The 19,513-nt window shown below is 40.5% G+C and overlaps 1 protein-coding gene across 1 annotated transcript in view; it reads right to left on the bottom strand.

The window, feature by feature from the left end:
- Positions 1 to 19,513, bottom strand: part of luzp2 (leucine zipper protein 2) — a 165,840-nt gene that overhangs the window by 54,464 nt on the left and 91,863 nt on the right. Inside the window, exons 2-5 of the mRNA XM_076078547.1 lie at positions 16,806 to 16,923; positions 11,097 to 11,167; positions 8,000 to 8,081; positions 2,922 to 2,984 (exon numbers count right to left, since the gene is read on the bottom strand). Of these exons, the coding sequence (XP_075934662.1) occupies positions 2,922 to 2,984; positions 8,000 to 8,081; positions 11,097 to 11,167; positions 16,806 to 16,923 (334 nt within the window). The remainder of the gene's footprint in view (positions 1 to 2,921; positions 2,985 to 7,999; positions 8,082 to 11,096; positions 11,168 to 16,805; positions 16,924 to 19,513) is intronic.

Genomic DNA, 19,513 nt, shown 5'->3' with positions numbered 1-19,513 from the left:
TTAAACACTTTTGACCTTTGAGTTTCTGCACGCAAGAAATGTTCTATTACTCAACGAGGGCAATAGATGCAGGGGAATGCTTCTCGGGATCCACTGCGTGTAGCCGTGACTTAAATGCCAGAGCGTCACAGATGTCAGGGAAGTTCAGACTTCTCTTGACCATGGATGACCCATATGTGATTATTTTCATAAAGGCCCTCAGACCTAGAAAGTACAAGATATGTAGATCTGGAATAGAGGAAGGCGAACCTCGAAATGTCAACAATGAAGCACTGGTATTAGAGGGGAGCATTGAGTCTCTGCAGGTGCTTCCCTTTTGTACTCCAGCCAGCAGAGTAGATCTCAGTAACGAACCTCAATGTTACTTCACTTGGTGCGCAAAAGCATTTACGTGGCAATTCGACCACAAAACTGATGATTGTTTTCTCGATTTTCAGTTCAATCTAATTCCGGTCAAACTGACGGCTACGCTATTCGCCAGCTCTTAGTTGTGGCAAGATCAGTGTGTACACCGATGGCTGACTTATGGAAATGAGGTTTAGCAGAAACTGCGTTTGTGACAAACATCAGAGCAAAGACCGTTTTCATGCCTCCCTGTCAGCGTCTTGGTACCTGTTCTATTTCCAGATCAAGACGTTGTTTAAGACTAAAGAAATCCCTAATTGTTCATTACAAAGTCAAATCATGGCCTCCTCTATGGGTCATTTTGTCACTTAAAGCGATCTGCCTCGCAGTATTACCAACACGTGCAAACTCCTACTGTGAAAATGACTTGATTGATTGTGGAAGCGTCTCCACATTTACCTCTGATTACCCCTTACAGAGTTAAGCACGCAGGAACAAATTCACCGGCATTCATATAAATTAAATAGCTTCTTGAGATATTGCTTTTTAAATGCAATGAAATGTTTCAAGGCTTTTCTACTTTAGAAACTATTACTGTTCATTGGATCTATTTCTTTGGTGGATATCTACAGTGACACCCGTTGCCAGGATATATCACAAGAGCAGTGACTGAGTGGTTGTGATGGTACATAGTGTACCGTACTGATGGAAAAGAAGCAGGGTCTGCATGGTGACAAGTTGTACTCACCAAAACACACTGTGTGTGTCCTTGAGGTCTCATAAACATGTTGAATTACTTTTCTTTATTAAAAAACGTTCGGAAAGACACATTTTTCCCGACCTTTGATGGATTAAAGATCAAACCTCACAAATTAAGAAATAAACCTTTTTATTATATCTCCAGGTATGAATTCATTTCATCCTTCACTTTTGATCAACTTTGACTGAAACAATCACATTATCCCCCCAGCAGGGCGCGACACAAATGCCACTCATCTGATCCTCTTTTGTGATGTGCTGTGATGTTCACACACACGTCTGATGAATCCACAGAAACCTGCATTATGGCGGGTACTTCTCTGAACAGTTTGATCACCCTAAATTGATGTCATTATGTCATGATCTGGTTCATCATTTGAGACACTTTATCACGTTACCAAAGCAGAGTTTAGTCAAATTTGGCCTCAAACTAATTCGAACATCTGGCGAAAATCAGTTTTCTCGCTGCAGCAGAGAGCAACGTGGCGAGGCAGTTTTCAGTATCTCTTCATCATCATTCCTCATGATCTTGTGCTGTAATTATTAAAGTACCTGCCTGCATTTCAAAAAGCAAGAAAAAAAACATACAGCACTGTTACCATAATATGGCATCATAGGGCATTATGGGCCTTTTTATATTTTAATTATAATCAGCTAGGAATATCTGTATAATACCCAAGGCACCATGTGTTCATAAGTTCATACAGCTATTTGAAAAATGCTTTACAGCAAATTATGAGGGTACTAGAAGTATTTTTGCCGTGTCATTAAGGTTCCAGATGACAAGTTAATCACCTCAAAAGCTTATTTACTCAATGAATGCAGTCAGAATGAGCTCAAATTTGCATTTGCATTTCTGCTGAGAGTGGAGTCAAAAAACGCTTTAAAAAGCTCACGTCATTCAGAAGCAGGCTCTCTGCGTTTGCACCTTGAACCGAGTAAAGGCTCTTCCTTATCTATCAAATTCAGTAAAAATCAATTAAGTGGCTGGCACTGCATGATTTCATTTAATTTGACACAGTATTGGTCTGCAGAGGTTTCATTTTGTTATTTTTTCCCTGTTACACAGCTGACAGACAAACCGAAGCCCCCAAAGGAAACATCCAACTTAAAGCATCTTTAAAGGCAGCAGGTGCCGATGTAGCTGTGTTGCATTTAATGGTCTTGTTTTGTTTTGAATAGGTTTTTTTTGTTTCTGTATTTTATTCCTTTTTTAAAATTCCTACAGATAACAAGCCAAATGGAAGATAATGTGGTGTCACATATTTTCAGTACACCTACAATAGTATTTGCCAGTAGAGGTTTTTTTTTTCCTCCAGCTGTCTAAGGCATCAGCGGTAAATGTCAGACTTTGGTGTCAGCTCCCTCAGAATCAAAGAGAGAGAGAGAAAAAAACATCTTTTAGACGAACTATTCTGCACTGATGTTCAACAATCATGCAGATAGACTTCCATCGTCAGAAGAGGCAGGAGAAGAGCTACCAATCTCTCACCATCGCAGTCGCGATCGCAATCATGATCAAAGACCGCCTGCAGTGTTTTCAAAGTAGTGGGTAAAACAGATGTATTCACGCCAGCGTATGCCCACCTTTGATTGAAAGCAATGAGCTCTCGTGCCAAGTCTCTGGAGACTTTCAGAAGGCATTTGGCAAACACACAAAATCGTTAAATGAAATGGAAGTAGGCAAAGCAGGAGGAGTGGGTTCTTGATCAGTGAATTAGAGTAAATGCTTCCTTTATGGTTAAATATATACCTCATGAAGCCAAACACTGAATGCAGGGTTGAAACCAGCCTGAAATGAAACTTTGATGACTCACCTCTTGCTGTAAATCCTTGATGATTTTGGTTTTTTTCTCCATCTCCACTTTCAGAAATTTGATCTGAAGACAGAAAAGACAAAAGAAACATGATCGTGTGGAATACCCTGCTTTGTTTGTTTCTGAGCGTAACCGTTTAGGCAGTATATGTGGAATTAAGGGCATTGCATGAAAGCGATTATGGCGATAAACACAAATCTGTGTCAGTATGTGATTTACAGACCTCCACTATCAAAGGACAAAGAAGCCAATAGTCTGTCTTTGTCTGCTATTATCACTAAATCCCACAAAAATACCAAAAACAGCAATGCCCTTGTCAGTCCCTCTATATTGTTGGACTTCCCTAACATTTCAATGGCTGCAATCACCCCACAGCCCATGTGTTACTGCTGAAGACATATCATCTTTAGAAATGGGTGAGCACTGTAGTTTGTAGTAAACATTACTCAAGCAGGAGTAAATGGTAAACGTAAATTAAAAGTCACATTTTCTTTTGTCTTTTAGCAAAGCACCCTGGGAAACTATAAACTAGAGCACACCGGTTGACACACACACACACACACACACACCCCAAGCAGAGGGCATGATGTCATCAAAGGTCATGTTCAGTCACTGTCACTTCTCCCGATGATAAAAAAAATGTATAGAAACATTTAGAAATAAAGAACGTCCTCGTGCACCATCTAGTTTGCTAATTAGTAATTGAATAAAAAGAGTATTTTAGCTTAGTGTACTGAATGCTTGTGATCAAACCAGTGCAATCTGATTTATTGTCTTTAATTTCACCAGTATGAGCAGCGCTGGTGAGTTTACACAATACACTGAGGCTCCTTCCATAAATGAACACGGTTCCCTGTAAACTGACGGCGCCACAGAAGCCCTTTGCTGAAGTGAAATTTAAAAACACAGTTTTCGTTTTGTCACCCATCGAGATGATAAAAAAAACCTCTGTCACATATTATATTTCTCTCGTGTCGCACAAAGTTAGTTCAGCATAACAAGTGTCCAGAAATGTTTCATCCGAGGTTCTTTAACTGCGGCAAATATGATACGCCGAGGCATTTATTCCTGCAATGAGCGACTACATACTTCCCGCTGTGTGCCCGATTTAATAGCCCATATGCTTATCATGTCAGAGTGATATCTTTGTTTATTGCAGTCCTTTTATCGTGAGCTCAGCATGTCTTACTGGTGCTGGCCTGTGGCTTCCGTTCAGCAGCCAGACAGACAGAGGTTCAAACAGCAACTGCAGATGGCAAACTGCTGCCATGGGCTTCCCCCGTATGTTGGAAAGCATGAACTCCCAGTATGTGGGAGGGATAGATAGGCCGAGGTGTTGTCTTCCTTTCTGTCTTTTATTCTGCAAAAAGACGGTTTTTAAGCACTCCGTGTCCTTGAGTGAGGTCATCAAGATAGACCGGAGGACAAGAAAGAGGAAAAGATTCATGGGGCTGGTGACCTCATACAAATGATGTGCCCGGGGGAACTGTAAACTGAGCCTCACCAGTTGACTCACATCCCCAAGCACGGCATGATAACATCAAGGTTCACGTATGCACCTTTCAGTCACCACCACATCCCCCGGGAGTGCTTTAAAAAAACTCATCCTGGTGCAGCATTTAGGAGTAAAAGAGAGGTGCAACAGAACAACAGCCTCTAAACATTGTTAGTTCAGTGGGCTGAATGAAACTATTGTTTTTAATCATTTCATGGATTTTGAAATGTTAAGAATGAAAGTTAGTGGGACTATTGAGCTGGGCTCAACGAAACGTAGATGCAAAGATCATTTTGTCTGAAATATAAATCATGTAGTGATGCAATTATTTATCTGTTAATTAATTCTCCAGAACTCTATCTAGAACAGGCTTAATAACGATTAACAATTTGTCAGACAACAAAACAAAGAGTCTACAAAGAGCAGCAGCTAACGCTCACCACCTTGATTTAGCATGTAAGCTTGCTTCACTTATTAAAGTACCCGGCAATGAAAATGTTGCATTCTGCACAGACTGCAATAGTACATGGACGGACAAATACATGTGCGTGTGTATGAACGTGTGGAACACTTAAGTGCTCCGGCTTGTGGGGTTGAAGGTATGGTCTCCTTATGCTAGATGAGAAAGGGGGACCACCAGTAGTTGTCTAGATATTTGATCTGGACTGAAACCATTTTTGTCTGATCTCACAGAAATGGCCACGACCTCTTAAAAGTCAATTATCTAGTGGTTGCACGTAATGTGTTCAAAATGATCTGTCAGCCCCAGCAATGCCGATGGAAAGTCAACTAGCATCCTACGTCGCTGCAAAGTCTGAGGTCACAGTGGACGGATTGGTCAAACGCAGGACTTTCACCCAGGAGACTTTTGCGTAGTTATTTTAACCCAAACCATGATATTTTCTCCCCTAAACTTAACCAAGTAGTGTTGTTGCCTAAACGTTAAATTGTTTCTGTGCTGCCACCACCACGTAATGCGCTGTTAATACGTTGTGGTCATTTCACGTATTTCGGTGCAATATGAAGATGTCAAATCACAGGCTCTAAACATTTTACAGCTATAATAATTGATTTCGTATTTGCAGTATTTCTTCTTTTTCAATGCAGGATTGTAAACCAAGAAGTTGGAGAGGCCCCTGCTTGCATACATGCAAATATTTACCACAGCTTCTGATATGCAGACATCACCGAACGCATTCTCAGCAGAAAATGATCTTCCTCATGAAGACTGCTGTCTGAAATAGAGATGGGCTTGAATCTCATTGCTCACACCTCGCGGCATCCTCAACCGCTTCTTAGTCGTCTGCTTTGTGTGCTTTTGGTGGTTTCTACACATCAGAAGCTGCAATAAATATTTTAAAAACTATTTTTGCAAGCAAGTTGCTTGTAACGTTGATAGTGTTGATTCACTCTGGGTTTTTTGAAAGCTTCCCACTCAGTTTTATGTGGACACGAGGACTCTGAACCAGATACAGTATTTCATTGTTCTATTGGACGTGTGTGGCATTAGCATGCTGCCGAGGTGTTCTTTTTAATCTTCAATCTCAGCAAGGGTGATAAATACCATTTAACAGAGCATAAATGTCAAACGCAAACTATAAAACCCAGCAACTGATTTGTCACTGGTCTTAGCAAAATGGCAAGAATGTCACTTGAAATGTTATCTCGCATAGTGCGGATTGTTTGATTGTGGATCGTAATGCCACTGTGCTCATTTAACCTGCAGGAAAAGCTTTGCATCAGTATATATTAGAAATCCCAGAAAGAAACCCCACCAGCAGCACTGTAGCCGTCAGTCAGACAGGCTTCATGCTGATTGGTTGATAAGGAGTTTGGTTGCAGAACTAGAGGTGGTCTCTCTGAATAACATGAGGATAGAAAAGTGGGACAATACAGTAAGAGAGCACATGCATAAACACAACTTCCAGCACAGCATCTCCATAGACTAGCTACAATGCATTTTAAATGAGTTTCTGTTGATACCAGCAGACGTTTGGTGGACAAGAGGAGTTCAGTGAATACAGCAGACAACATTACAGGTAACATACAAGCTGATGTGAATGTTTGTCCACTGAAGGATGGACTTTTGCAAAGCTACATTTTCCGGAGCAGTATCTTTTAAAGTCATTTCATTTCTTAGGTTTGATTGTATGGATTTACATTTCCATCAGCTTTCACCTCAACAGATACGAGTCTGGAGTCCACACAGTCAAATTATCAAATTCGCAACGGATTGATCCATTTGATATCAACATGTGTGGCTCATTGGTAAAATGATTAGACACAAAAGCAAAATGTGTTTCAGATGAACAGACACACTTTATCATCACCAGATTAATAATTTGTTGTTTCTGTTGTCTGATATCCACTCGTTTCAGTGTCCACGGTTCTGAGCACTGGGGCCAGAGCAGCAGTCTTACTCTGAACTAATTAGAGGTTAAAGTGATTCTAATTACAGCAGACCGTGTAAATTGAACAAAAGTCATTAATGAATTATTTTTGTCACAATTACTAGAGTGAGCAAAGGTAACGTTTTCTGCTGACATTGAATGCCTCTTCCCATTTCCTGTCCCGTGAAAAATGCTGAGTCAGGAAGATAAAGCGGCAATTGAATTTGTTTGTTACAGCTCAAAGCCTCTTAAAAAGACACACAGCTTTCAACTCATCAATATACTCTAATTTGCCATCGAGTTGGATTTACACATCGTTTCTCTTGCACTAGTCAGACATTATGCAACTTAACCTCAAATGCCTCGGTTAGGTCTTTATAATCACTGTATGAGCAGAGTATCATTTGCATACACGATGATTTTATTCAAGATTAGATTTTTTTTGTGCATTAAACAAAAGTTTAATTTTGCCAATTTTTTTAATTGAAATTACTGGAGCTGAGATGATTAGTTGGTTCATTAATTTGTTGATCAACCGAAAACTAATCATCAGCTATCTCAATAATCCAATGATCATAATAGTCATCATGTAAAAACGCCAAAATATCACTTCTTGTTCCAGCTCCGTGAATGTTTGCATTTGCTGTTTTTTATGCTGTCGACCACTTCACAGTTGTAAATGTAAACGTCCCAGTTTATTTGCTGATGCAGCGTATGTGAAAGACATAAGCTGACAGGACGTAAACATGAATCCAAGCTGCTTCCTCGCAATGCAATTCCTTTGATGACAAAATAAGCAATTTGAATACATCATCTTGGACATTTTCACAGTTTTCTGAGATTATATACACCAAGTGATTAATTGAATTTCATTTGCCAGACAGTGTTTAAGATACCCGTGTTGAGTGTAATTAAAAGCAGGGTGCCTATCGGACAGCAGCTGGATAGATGGAAAGGTAGATACTGTTGATGGAGAGATGGCTCGATAAGGACATGCTGTTAGGTATTTGTCTCTTCTTATTAATTTTTGAGTTGGGGTGTGGACACAAAGCGTTTCAATTAACTGGTGTGGCGAGGAGGCGAGAGAGCTGGCTGCTGGGTAATGAGCGTGGCTCACTGAGGGGCCTGTGTGACAGGTGACGGGGCTGGTTAGAGGAGACCGGATGTTGATGGTCAGGTCAGCTCTGTCTTACCGTGGCTTGCTGCTTCTCCGCTCTCTCATTTGCCTCATCCAGCTGCTTCTGCAAGGCTGCCTGGAGGGACTTCATCTCCTCTCTGTCAAGTGGGAGGAAAGTGAGAAACACTCGGTTAGCACATCGTCCTCACACTCTCAGAGGCCCCCACCGCTCTGCCAAAATGGCTCTTAAATATACCACTGGTCAGAGCCATTTTGCACAGAAACTTATTTGTCTAAAGCAATTTTCACAATAGTATATTCTGTTTACTTCTGTTTGAATAAAGGGGAAAAAAACAGCATTTTACATGTTGTCCCCTGCTTGTATTGGTGCAAATTAAGGTCATGATGTTTTAGAGCAGTCAGACAAATGTTTTGGGGTGTGCAAAAAGAAAGATGCATGAATATATTCACAAGTGCGTAAACAGTGATTTAATCACAAAGATCTTTGCATGAGTGACATTTGCAATCATACGAGGCAGTTTTGTCATCAAATATGTTGAATACAAACTGTGATTTCAAGTTTCACAAATTCAAGAATCAAGAAGCACACGCTTTCTTTGGGACATAATTGTTTTAGCATCAACTGTTGGTGTTACTTTTTCACAACAGGAATAAATGATGCAATAATGCAAACATTACCACCTTATTGGCAATGCAATTAGGAGGTGAAATAGGATGCATCTGTTGAATGTTTGTAGCCCAACTAACAAGAGGACAATACTTGCTTTTGATAACATTTTGAAACGCATTCAAACATTTGTCTTTAGTCACATTTTCTCCTCTGTGGTGTCACAGCATTTGTTTTTTTGCATTGATTCTTTCCTCACAAAAACCTATTAATCTCTCCCTGTTTGAATTTACCAGTTCAGCTGCAGCCAATTATTCTTCAGATGTTCGGCTGGCTGTTCCGAAGATAAGCTACGGTTTAACAAACACACCGAGGCAAACATCAAAAAGGGAAAATGCTACAGGTATTGGTAAATATTTTCCTTATAGGTCAATAAGGAGATGTATAAAGTAAACATCGTGTGCACTACAGTATTCATTACGTGGTATTATATAGCAGCATATGAGCAGTTGGAGCGCTCCACACTGATTTTATGCATGCTGTATGAAGACTGGCGCTGCATTCTTTATGCGGTTAACATAAATGTTAATGCATTGGTATGCGATGGGTATTTCAGTACTGTTTGATGCCCCGTGCACAGATAACAGCGATGCACACTGAATTATGAATCAAGTGGGCAAGTGATGTGGGTCAGTGGTTAAAAAAAAAAACGCTTGTTGGAATCACATCACAAGGCAGCCCGGATCAATTAGAGGTAACATTCTATTTACCGTCTCCATGCATGGCCGTGAGTTTAAAGGTACACGACATTGTCGCAGTCCAGCGGTGGTGAAGCCAGGCGGCCGAAGTCTGTACGGAAAGGATCTCGCCGCTCAACAGCCACATACGTTTATACTTGATATGCCGATGGCATTGTCTCTTGGCATCAATTCGACACAGCAAACATTTTTCTTCACAGCGACCAGCCAACCACCACTGCTTTGGCATTTCATTTATATTCTCATCTCCTGCATCCGAGGCTTGGAAATGTTTTGTATAAACAGGATCAAAACTGACCGCACTGTCAGAAAGGGGCACGGGAAATGTGATATTGACATACACCCTGAAAGCACAAAGGGATACCATAGGACCGGTGAGTGCAACAAGGTAGACGGCAGGTTATTTCACAGTCAGATGAATTGTTACTATTTTAAAAGGCTTACGTTTTCTACCGTCTGTATCTGGTCCGTTGGTAAACATTTCCGTTGCATTACAGTCGGTGGCAAAATTATTTTCAGAAAGCAATCAAACTGCTGTTAAGAGTTGTCAAAAATAAATAACTTGCAATGAATCACCTGTCTGCATCCACCATGATGGAGACGGCTAGTAATCACACTTGGCAGGTGTGGAACTCCAAAGTTGGATTAATAACACTTTGAGAAGATTGCAGCTCACAAATGCTAGGTAGGCAACATTGAGCCAAACTGCTGCTTTATGGTTTTTAGCCGGATGACATGTGAGAGCTGCCGTGCACTGGTGATAGGCTATTGATTGGCTATCAAGATATTGCCCACAGAAGGCTGGACTTCAATCAGGCTGACATTTCAGAGAGCATGAAGCCCACAAATGACTGCTAATCATTAATCCCATTACACACAGCATTAATCAGACAATCCTAACTGGTGAAGCACTTTAGGTAAACACTTTTCCAGCCCTCTTGCAAAAAGATAAAGCACTAAATCACGGATGCTTTTTCACCAAAAGCAGACAGGCGTATTATTATTTTCGAGTACAAAAAAGGATTTATGACTGGATTACGTATTATCCGCCTACTCCTGTGTATACGGCCATGTAGAAGCAAAACAGGGCAACACCTTGGAATAACCAGCAGCAGTAATAGTAACTGAGTGAGACAATGTTTAAAGGTCTGCAGCTTCTTGCTATTGCACAAGTGCTGTGATCCAACAGGGACAAAGGTAGAACGGACGTCTGAAAATACTTTAACTCCCCTAAGCTTTGGTTCCTGTTGCTATGACTCAAGGTCTTTCGGACCAAACGCAAATTATTTGTACAAATAAATCACACTTCAATCAACGTATTCAATCTATAAGCCTGTCCACATCATATCTGAAACTCGAAGTGCAGGTTTTTTGCAGTTTTTTGGCCAAATTTGGATGCAGATAAGACCAAGCCAACAAATAAAATAATGAGTTTAGCATTCGCGATTAATAGATTAATGAATAAAAACCACAACGATGATTGGGTGTTGGGAAAATGCATGGAAGACAGATATCCTTTATGGCATGCCTGGAATAGTTGCTCCACTTTTCAACTTCATAGAAAGAGTTCCCAGGCTTTAATATGTAGTACTTGTAATTAAATGCTTACATAACACTTAATTGATGGTGATGATTGTGAACATCACATGCCTTAAATTTGAATTATTCATCAGCCAAAATTGATTCTGGTTATCATAAGTTCCTAACCTACATTCTTCATGACATGCGTGAGCAGCGCGATACTGTTGGTAGCTCAAGAGTAAGTCGTCCCGGACGCTTCACTTTACCTCTGTTTGTGGCTGAGCTCCAGAATCCTCTGCACATCCTTCTTGGCCACTGAGTCATCATTTTTCAGCGACTAAAAGAGAGCAGAAGACACTCAAAATGAGAATAACTTCAAAGCACCCACAACAGACAAGAGAAAACAAATATACTCTATACCCTTTCCTTGGACCGGACATTTCAAAATGCCCCCATCTTTTCAAGGTTACAAGTTCCTCCGAGCAATAGTCAAAAGCTTTAGTGTTAACTTTGTGAGTTATAAATGTAGAATATTGAATAGCAAAGTCAAAAGCACCAGAATCATAAGAGTATTCAAGTGGATATTATTGTATGATGCAGCAGATGTAAAATGGTGTTGAAAAAACGATGTATAGCCTACAACAATCAGGTGATGAATGTCTACTGAAAATCTTCACGAGGATACAGATTGGGTTCTACTGGCGCCTAAACACCTGCCTGGTGGGTAATCATGGATTAGTTAGGTCTCTGATTGCCTTACAAGCCCTCCAAGATATTTTAATTTGTTATGAGCTGAACAGAAATTTCCAGACTTCTAAGAAAATGTGGACTCAAAGGGAGAGAAAGTGTCTCTTTAAATTGCGCTTGAAGGTGAAATCTGTGGCAATTAACAGCACACTTATGGACATAAGCTCTCAGGAGTCCCTCAATTCACTTCATCTTCATTTATGTTGAAGAGGCAGAGAAGAGAAAGGCAACAACAGCACGTCTCGACGATAGAGAATGCATATTCACTTTACAACTCTGAAGTTAGAAAAATAAAACAGCTTGGAACTGTATGTGTATATATATATATATATATATATATATATTTTGTGTATATGTATATAAACATTTCAGGTGGTAAATAATAACTGGAGATTTTTCATTTGATTCTCCACTTTACCTCATTTACGTTGTGCCATAAAACAACCCACACAATTTCACACCAAACTTGGCTCAGTCTTACAAATTGTAAAGAGCACAGCAGAAGCCTCTGTAGTTATAGAGTATCAATGTGAATATGATGATGATTTACAGATCCTACATTAGAACGTCATCATGTCCACTGGATCAGTCCTTCCCATATATCACTGTCCTGTATTATACTACTGTTTTTCATTGTTAAAAGTAAGAAGTGTAACGATCTGCGGCCTGAGATCACTGAAGCGTCGTGGCCCACAGGATGGGTCTACAACACTTTAAGCTATTAAACAACAAAACAGCTACTTTTAACTTGTGTGTTATTTTTCAAAGTAAAATCCACATTGTTGCCAAAATCCACAGGTGCAGGGCAAAAATAACTCCTATTCTCGTAGTCACTTCTTCACGAGATCTCACCCGGCAGCTGCTGCCGAGAATAAATTCCCCATCACACAAAGCTTAATAACAAGCGTTGCTCACCTCCACCTCTGGGCTACTCGTTAAGCTATAAACACTTGCTCCATCAAATCTTTCCAGAAATACTAACTGCTTGTCCCTGTTGACTTGATCCTCTTTTAAAAAGTTCATTTATTTTTATGTAGATGATGTTTTTCCCCTGAAGAATAGATTTGTTCCACAACACACTTTTCCAGATCTAACTCAACCTCCGCCCTGCCCAGCATGCTGGCGCAGGGCGGAGATAGAAGCCAACCTAGCTAGCCTGGAGTGAATCAACATCAAAGCCTGCCCCTGGGGAGGATGATAGTCCGCGGGAGCTTTTTTTTTACTGACACATGGGACATATCTCGCACACACACATGTGCATATACTTTTATTGATTTTCTGACAATTCTATTGGCCCACAAACATGCCCTGAAGCCTGACAACATCCAACCCCCTGCAAAGGAGAAACCATCACTCAGACTGCAGCTTTAGGAAAAAACGCAGGGCACCCAAGTTCTAAATGGTAGAGGGGCGGAAGTTTCTCGATTCTGAGGCTACAGCCACACTAGTACGTATCCGTTTTGCTACGTTCATGCCTTGTGTCCACGCTACTCCGGAGGTTTAGAGCATCTAAAACGACGAAGTTTTAAAACGCTAGCAACGCCGGGTAAGTTTGACAACTTGTGTGGTAGTGTGGACAGGTGCTCTCAGGGGTCCTTTGAAAACGATGACGTAGACACTCGTGTTCACTACTTGATTGGGTCTCATCAGTCATGACGTGTCCTTCCCTGATTCGTCACGCCGCCAGAAGAAAACAAACAATAGCCTTGATTACTTGATTCAACATGAATAACAGATTACAGGCATTGCTGACCTTGTTGTCTTTACTAGCTGCCGTTGTGCAGTTAAATTCTGCATTTTATAATGCTACGACTGCCTACATGTGGAGGAAGCAAGCTGTCATTGGAGCGATTTGGGAGCGCCGTGTCCAGCGGCATTATCATCACTACGCAAAGGGCGTTTGAAGTCACGGTTTGCGGCTTTGAGGAGGGAGATGGACGCAAACACTGAGGACTTTGCATTTCTTATTAATGCTTATTTCGTTCTGCACAGCTAATGTAAAGTTCACAAGAAAACTGTAAACGAACAAAAGCAAAAAATGCTCTCCAGTGCAACACAGACTTCAGCCACCAGCAGAGCTACGAGTGTGACAACAGACAACAAGGAAAGCAAAGAAACAAGTGAAAGATGTGTGTTGACCTGTAATATAGTAAACCTTTGATTTGTAAGTGTTCATTTTTAAAGTAAATGTGATGTGTGTGTGTGAGAGAGACCTGCAGTACCAAGCAAGTTTGAAAAATAAAACTGAAGATTTTAGAGGAAGATCTTAAGCCTGACCTTTTATTATTAAAGAGGACAATAATACTCGTAATTTCTTTTGTCATTAAGCAACCGATCTACTTCCTGTTTACACAGACACCCGCATGCCCAGTGTACGTGAATATTCACGTGATATTCATTTTCAGGCATGTCGGTATGGATGGAAATCATTTCTAAAACGATTCTGATTCTGACTCTGAAAAGCCCGTGTGGAGATTGTTCTTATTTTAAAACCCTGTTTCAAAACACAAACATGTTACTGAGGATGGAGCCTGGAATGCATCGCGATTCTGACGCGCAAGACTCTGCATCGATGCAGTGACATTGTCTGGAGTTTGGTGTAATTTCAGCTCAGTGTGAGTCTTTATTCTGTCATTTACTTTCTGTCGCGCTTGTTCCTCTGAGTGATGTCGCTCTGCACTCCGCCTACTTGTTTCTCTCTCTCTGCCAAAACAAAACCCGAAGAAAAACACAAATGCAGTCTGAAAGTCAACGGGGTTGTTAGTTTGTCAGGAGATGCAGTTACTTCAACCAAGTAAGAGTCAAAGAGCTACGAGTCAGAAAAAGTTTAAAAGGCCTTAAGCATTCAGTGTCCACGTTACTGTGTTACTTTTGTAGATAACATCACACTTGTAAAACACTGCAGAAGCAAATGTGTGTTTTTTTGGGGAGTGTTTATGTACTGAGGTAGGTCACACAGATACTGGTCTTGAAAAGATGCAGCTTTTATTACATACTGTCTAATATTTAAAGGCACTTTATAAATACAAAGGGAGTTAAGCTTGTATTCATTGATGAAAAAGTAGCCATGTGCAGTAATGTAGAAAACTGAGGATGCAATACATTGTCATGCATCGAGAATTGTTGCACCTCTGACAGGTGAATCTTAATTTAAACAAATTTTGAGGCTGGTGAATATTCACACTGCTAAATGTCCAAGAGGGAGGCATACTTTGCAAGATCATTGTTGCATACTGTAGCGGCAATCTTCCCTCTCTTACACATACACTAATGCGAAGACACTAAATGATTCAAATATATGAATGTATAATTGAGTTTCTTTTCATTTCTTGTCATTGCATAGAGCCATAATGAAGTTGACCTAAACTGACTGGTGGGAAGTGATGTGTAGCATGTATCTGGCACTGAGATAATCGTTTTGTGAAATGCTTATCGACTTATAGTATCTATAATTTAATATAATACATTACTCCATAAAATGATGAAGACCAGACCAACAGATACCTCCCTTTGCAACAGGGATAAAATATCCTAATTACCATCCACCTAAAGCTATCTTATGTCTTATTTTTAATCTTACATTATGCAAAATCAGCCTTGCTCTAGGAGTTGGGGAAAACATATTGCATCTTTGGTTTCAGGCCAAATTTAATTAGGGCAAACTAAAGTTAAAAAAGACCAGCAGACATATGCATGCAAAGTGAGGGGTAGGTGTATACAAACATCTTTAGTGATTTTTCATCTCTAAAAACTCTTGTTGTAGCAACACGTTTGTTTACATCCTGGTTTAAAACGGCTCCAACATTCTTTAAGAGTGAAAGCGTGCCATAAGTTAGAGTTAACTTTAGTTAAAGAAGAAGCTCAGGTCACCATGTTATGCTGACATTGTTTTCAGGATGGACCTGTTTCGTTTTGTTCACCTGAGCTTACTGCCCCATGAACAACTCGAGCTAAAGCTTTACAATATTATAGATCCAAGACGGAACTGAGAGAAGGGAGCAGATAGAAGGGTCTACAGTATTTGTTTGAAGGATGTCAAACGGATTCAGCAGAGAAAACAGGTGAAAAAGATAAAGATGAATGCTGAAGCTACAGATCACAGTGCAAAGGTGAACCACCACATCACATGGATATCGAGACAGAAGAAATTAAGAACACTGTTCCTCTAAAGCAGGGTAGGTTTTTATTCACTGTTTATTAAATCATTAAAAAACAAAGGCAGCATGTGTAGACATTCAGTATACCTTCAGTAGCTAGCATAGTGCTAACGCTAGTTAATGATGTGCCGAAGTTAGCTCCACAGGTTTTTATGTGAAAACGCAACGTTTTAGAAGATTACAATTCCTTCCAACTTCTCGCGGTAGCGCGTATCACTGTGACACCATGACGAGCTCCAAATCCAGCCGACTCACTTTCCACCCTGGTCAGAGCTGGCCCATGCTTCGCTATGATTGGCCGGTCTGTGTTCGAGGGGCGGGATTCAGCAACAGGTCAATTACAAATGGGTCTGCTACTTCAGCACCACGGACAGCACCATGGATTTATCAATACACAGCACGATTAGGCTACGGCTATTTTAGAACCATGGTGTGGGCCATAGATAATAACTTGCACAAACCTCAGTCTGATTAAGGATCAACGAGTCAGGCAGACAACACTCTGCTACTAGGGGATGGAGAAGGGGAATGACAGGATAACAATGGGCATGCATTTTGGTCAATTTGCTAACAAAGGGGATGGCCTCTCCACTCATCCCCCCACATATTGCTTACTAATCGAGAGCTGGAGCTTTGAAAAAGACAAACTGTAGCTTTCCTTTAAGCAGACTATTGACGCTTACAGATAAATGCTTTGGAAATTGGATGGAACAGTGTTTGCATTTTTGTGAATGGATGTCCTGTCAATCCTTCCTGTTCTTCTCTAAAGCTCTTTGTAACTGCTGGTGTCGTTAATACTAAAAAGAAATTCACTCACTAATTGATCTGCTTTTCCGTCTCTGAACTGCTTATTCAGTTTCACCAAATTGAAAAAAAAACATTTGCGTATTAACATTTAATAGCAACGTGTCGCTATACAACAGATTGATTGAAAAATAAGGGAGAAGAGTCGTGGGTTTCCCGGTCATCATATGGCTGACGGTAGAGGATTACCTCCGGCTCAAACCCCCACGACCAACTAAGCCTTCCAACATTGCTGTATCTTCCAACAAGAAACAATACATTTCCAACCTGAAGGTTGCCTTTTATGCTGTCCAGCTCCTTTGATGTCTTGGAGAGCTGGTGCAGGATGCTGCTCCTTTCACTGAAGACCTCCTTTAGCCTCTTTTCCAGCCCATCGTAGCTTTGTCTGTTGAGAGAACGAGAGATTTCCCTATTAAATGTCTGCCTACTGGCTGGGAGAATTCACTCTTTAATGGCACCCTTGGGAAAAAGGAGGTGTTTTAAACTGGATTAAAAGCACTATTGTTAAAGGGTAGAGCAATAGGGGAGAGAACTAATATCTACTCAGAACAGTCCCTGGGATGAATAGAAGAGGAAAAAAAAACTCTATTCATTTCAATCAACCAAATTTAGGGGAAGCTCGTTTAAAGAGATAGGTCTTTTGACCAGAGGTATGCCCCTGTATCTCCAATTTACATATCCATGTAGTCCATCCAATTATTAAAGGGGGAAATTATACAGGGCACATTTGTCAAATCCTGTTTTTCTATTTGAAAAACTGAACTCTATTGAACGGCACAGTGGCGGTGTTCTCGTCATTTATCACTGCGCTTCCAGAGAGGCAAATACCACTCGACAGAATGTTTGCATGAACTACAGCCAGAATGACTGTAGTTACTGTAGTTTTCTTCTTTACTGTGAGAGACATACTGTAATCACCGCCGAGTATCTGGGCACAAAGAAGACATCAAGGGACCTGTAGACAGGCTCAGTCCAAATGAAAGCTCAGGAGCTGAAAGATGACCTAACAAATGTGGCATTTGGTGGCTCCATAGTTGACTTTAATTACTTTTTAACCCGTTTAATCGCCATGATCATAAGAGTTACGAGTCACCATGGGTTCCGTTTCACTGTCTGACACAAATCTAAAAACTGAAAAATTTATCTTTCATTTAATCAAACATTGTTTACTGACTCGAGGTCAGCAACAACTCTTCTGGGAGGCGTTTAAAATACAGTGTATCTGAATGTGTTACCCTGCTCATGAAATAGACTCAAGGCCATACATTTCCCATAATGCCCATACATCTGATTACTTTGATGACCCCTTGGCTCTTCTAATTGTTTTTAAAATCGACAATTAAGGACCCCTAAGACCTGCTCTTCTGCAGATAGCAGTGAGCGGACGCGGAAAACAAAAATATTACGTGTCAACATGTGACCTTAATAATAGAACCAGAATCCACTTTTGTGAGGAGAGTTTTCTTCTTTTAATGCCAGGAAAATGTGTGTTTTTCAGGAAGTTAACGAGTGAAACGGCCCTGCTTTACTTCTAACTCTGTTCCTCACCAGCTACGCTAAACAACTGATTTAACAACTACACTGTACACTGGGACTGTCAAAATAAACAACCACCGAGAGTGATGCAAAGAATAAACCAATTTCACTCTTCAACAGGCACTATTATATGAGAGCTAATTTGAGATTGATGTATTGAGGTTAATAAGCTACACAAAGGCCCTGCAGAACACTTGAAGAAGATGCAGTGAATTCAAAGTTACGTTTGAATTAATTATAGATAGGTCCATTGAAAAGTTTTTCAGAAACATTTTACGTTCAGCCGGTAGTTTAATTTTATTTATATTATATTTTATTCAGACATACGCATGAAGACATGGTTGATCACATGTAAACCTGATCTAAGTTTAAAATCTATAGTTATGGAAAAATAAATGACCACAAACCCCAGCAAACACCAACACAGCTTGTTATAGAAATGAAGAATTTTCTTTTCACAACAAGAAATTCATGACCAGAATGATTTGCTCTTTTTACTCTCCTGTGCAATCAGATACTCCAAGTGACAGCAAGAGCTTCAAGCTAAGCATACACACTTGATACAGCTGAATAATTCCTTGCTAATTACTTGCTGGTCGTCACACAATCTCTCACTTACATGAATCACTTTTCATAGGAGGACCGTTCCTCACTTGCTACTGTAGGTTCAAATAAAAATAAATTTAAAAAAACGTAAATGCTGGTGGATGGAGCCGAGAGACGCCACATTATTCTGAATTCACAGCTTCCTTTCAGCCCGGGCCGTCTTCCAAAAACCCTGCGCAACCTCTGTCATGGATCCCAGCAGCAGATCATACACAATAACACATAAATCTCTCACAGAAAAGCAACACCTGGGAAATAAATAAATAACACGGCCTACTGAGTCCCACACATGACTCGCCACCATACGGCATTGGCGGGGGGATTTATTTCAGGTTCAACGGGGGAAGGTGGGGTGAGAGATTCCTCCCGGTCTGCCATATTATTCAATACCCAACGGAACAGGCCCTTAGGTATCCCGTGAAATGACTAGGACCCATAATTTGAGGCCAACTGACACAGAAACAGGTATATCATAAGGCTCTTAGATACAGTCTGGATTCTTTCCCCCACCCAATCGCCTATAAACGGCTCATTACAACAAACAAAGGGTAACAGCTGCATGACTGCACCATGACCACTGTTCTAGCAGCCTCCTCCCACACAAAGGTGCTTCTTTTTCAAGTCAGAGAAGTGTGATAAAGAGGACCAGAATGCCTGACAAAAAGGCTTATGATCAGAAATGGCACCACTAGGCACATGGCCATAAAGCAGAGATAATGGAATCTTTCATTTTCGACATCAGCAGTTTGAAATCAGTCCCTGGCTGTCTTTGTGAAACTCATCAAAACTCCCGAGACTGAGAGGAAAGGCATCATTTATTGGATCCGATTATT

The sequence above is a fragment of the Anarhichas minor genome, unplaced genomic scaffold (genome assembly GCF_050575085.1).
Source record: "Anarhichas minor isolate MPS153535 unplaced genomic scaffold, ASM5057508v1 ptg000067l, whole genome shotgun sequence".
Taxonomy (NCBI): domain Eukaryota; kingdom Metazoa; phylum Chordata; class Actinopteri; order Perciformes; family Anarhichadidae; genus Anarhichas; species Anarhichas minor.
The sequence above is the reverse complement of the archived record's forward strand: the minus strand, read 5'-3'. Positions and strand labels throughout refer to the sequence as shown.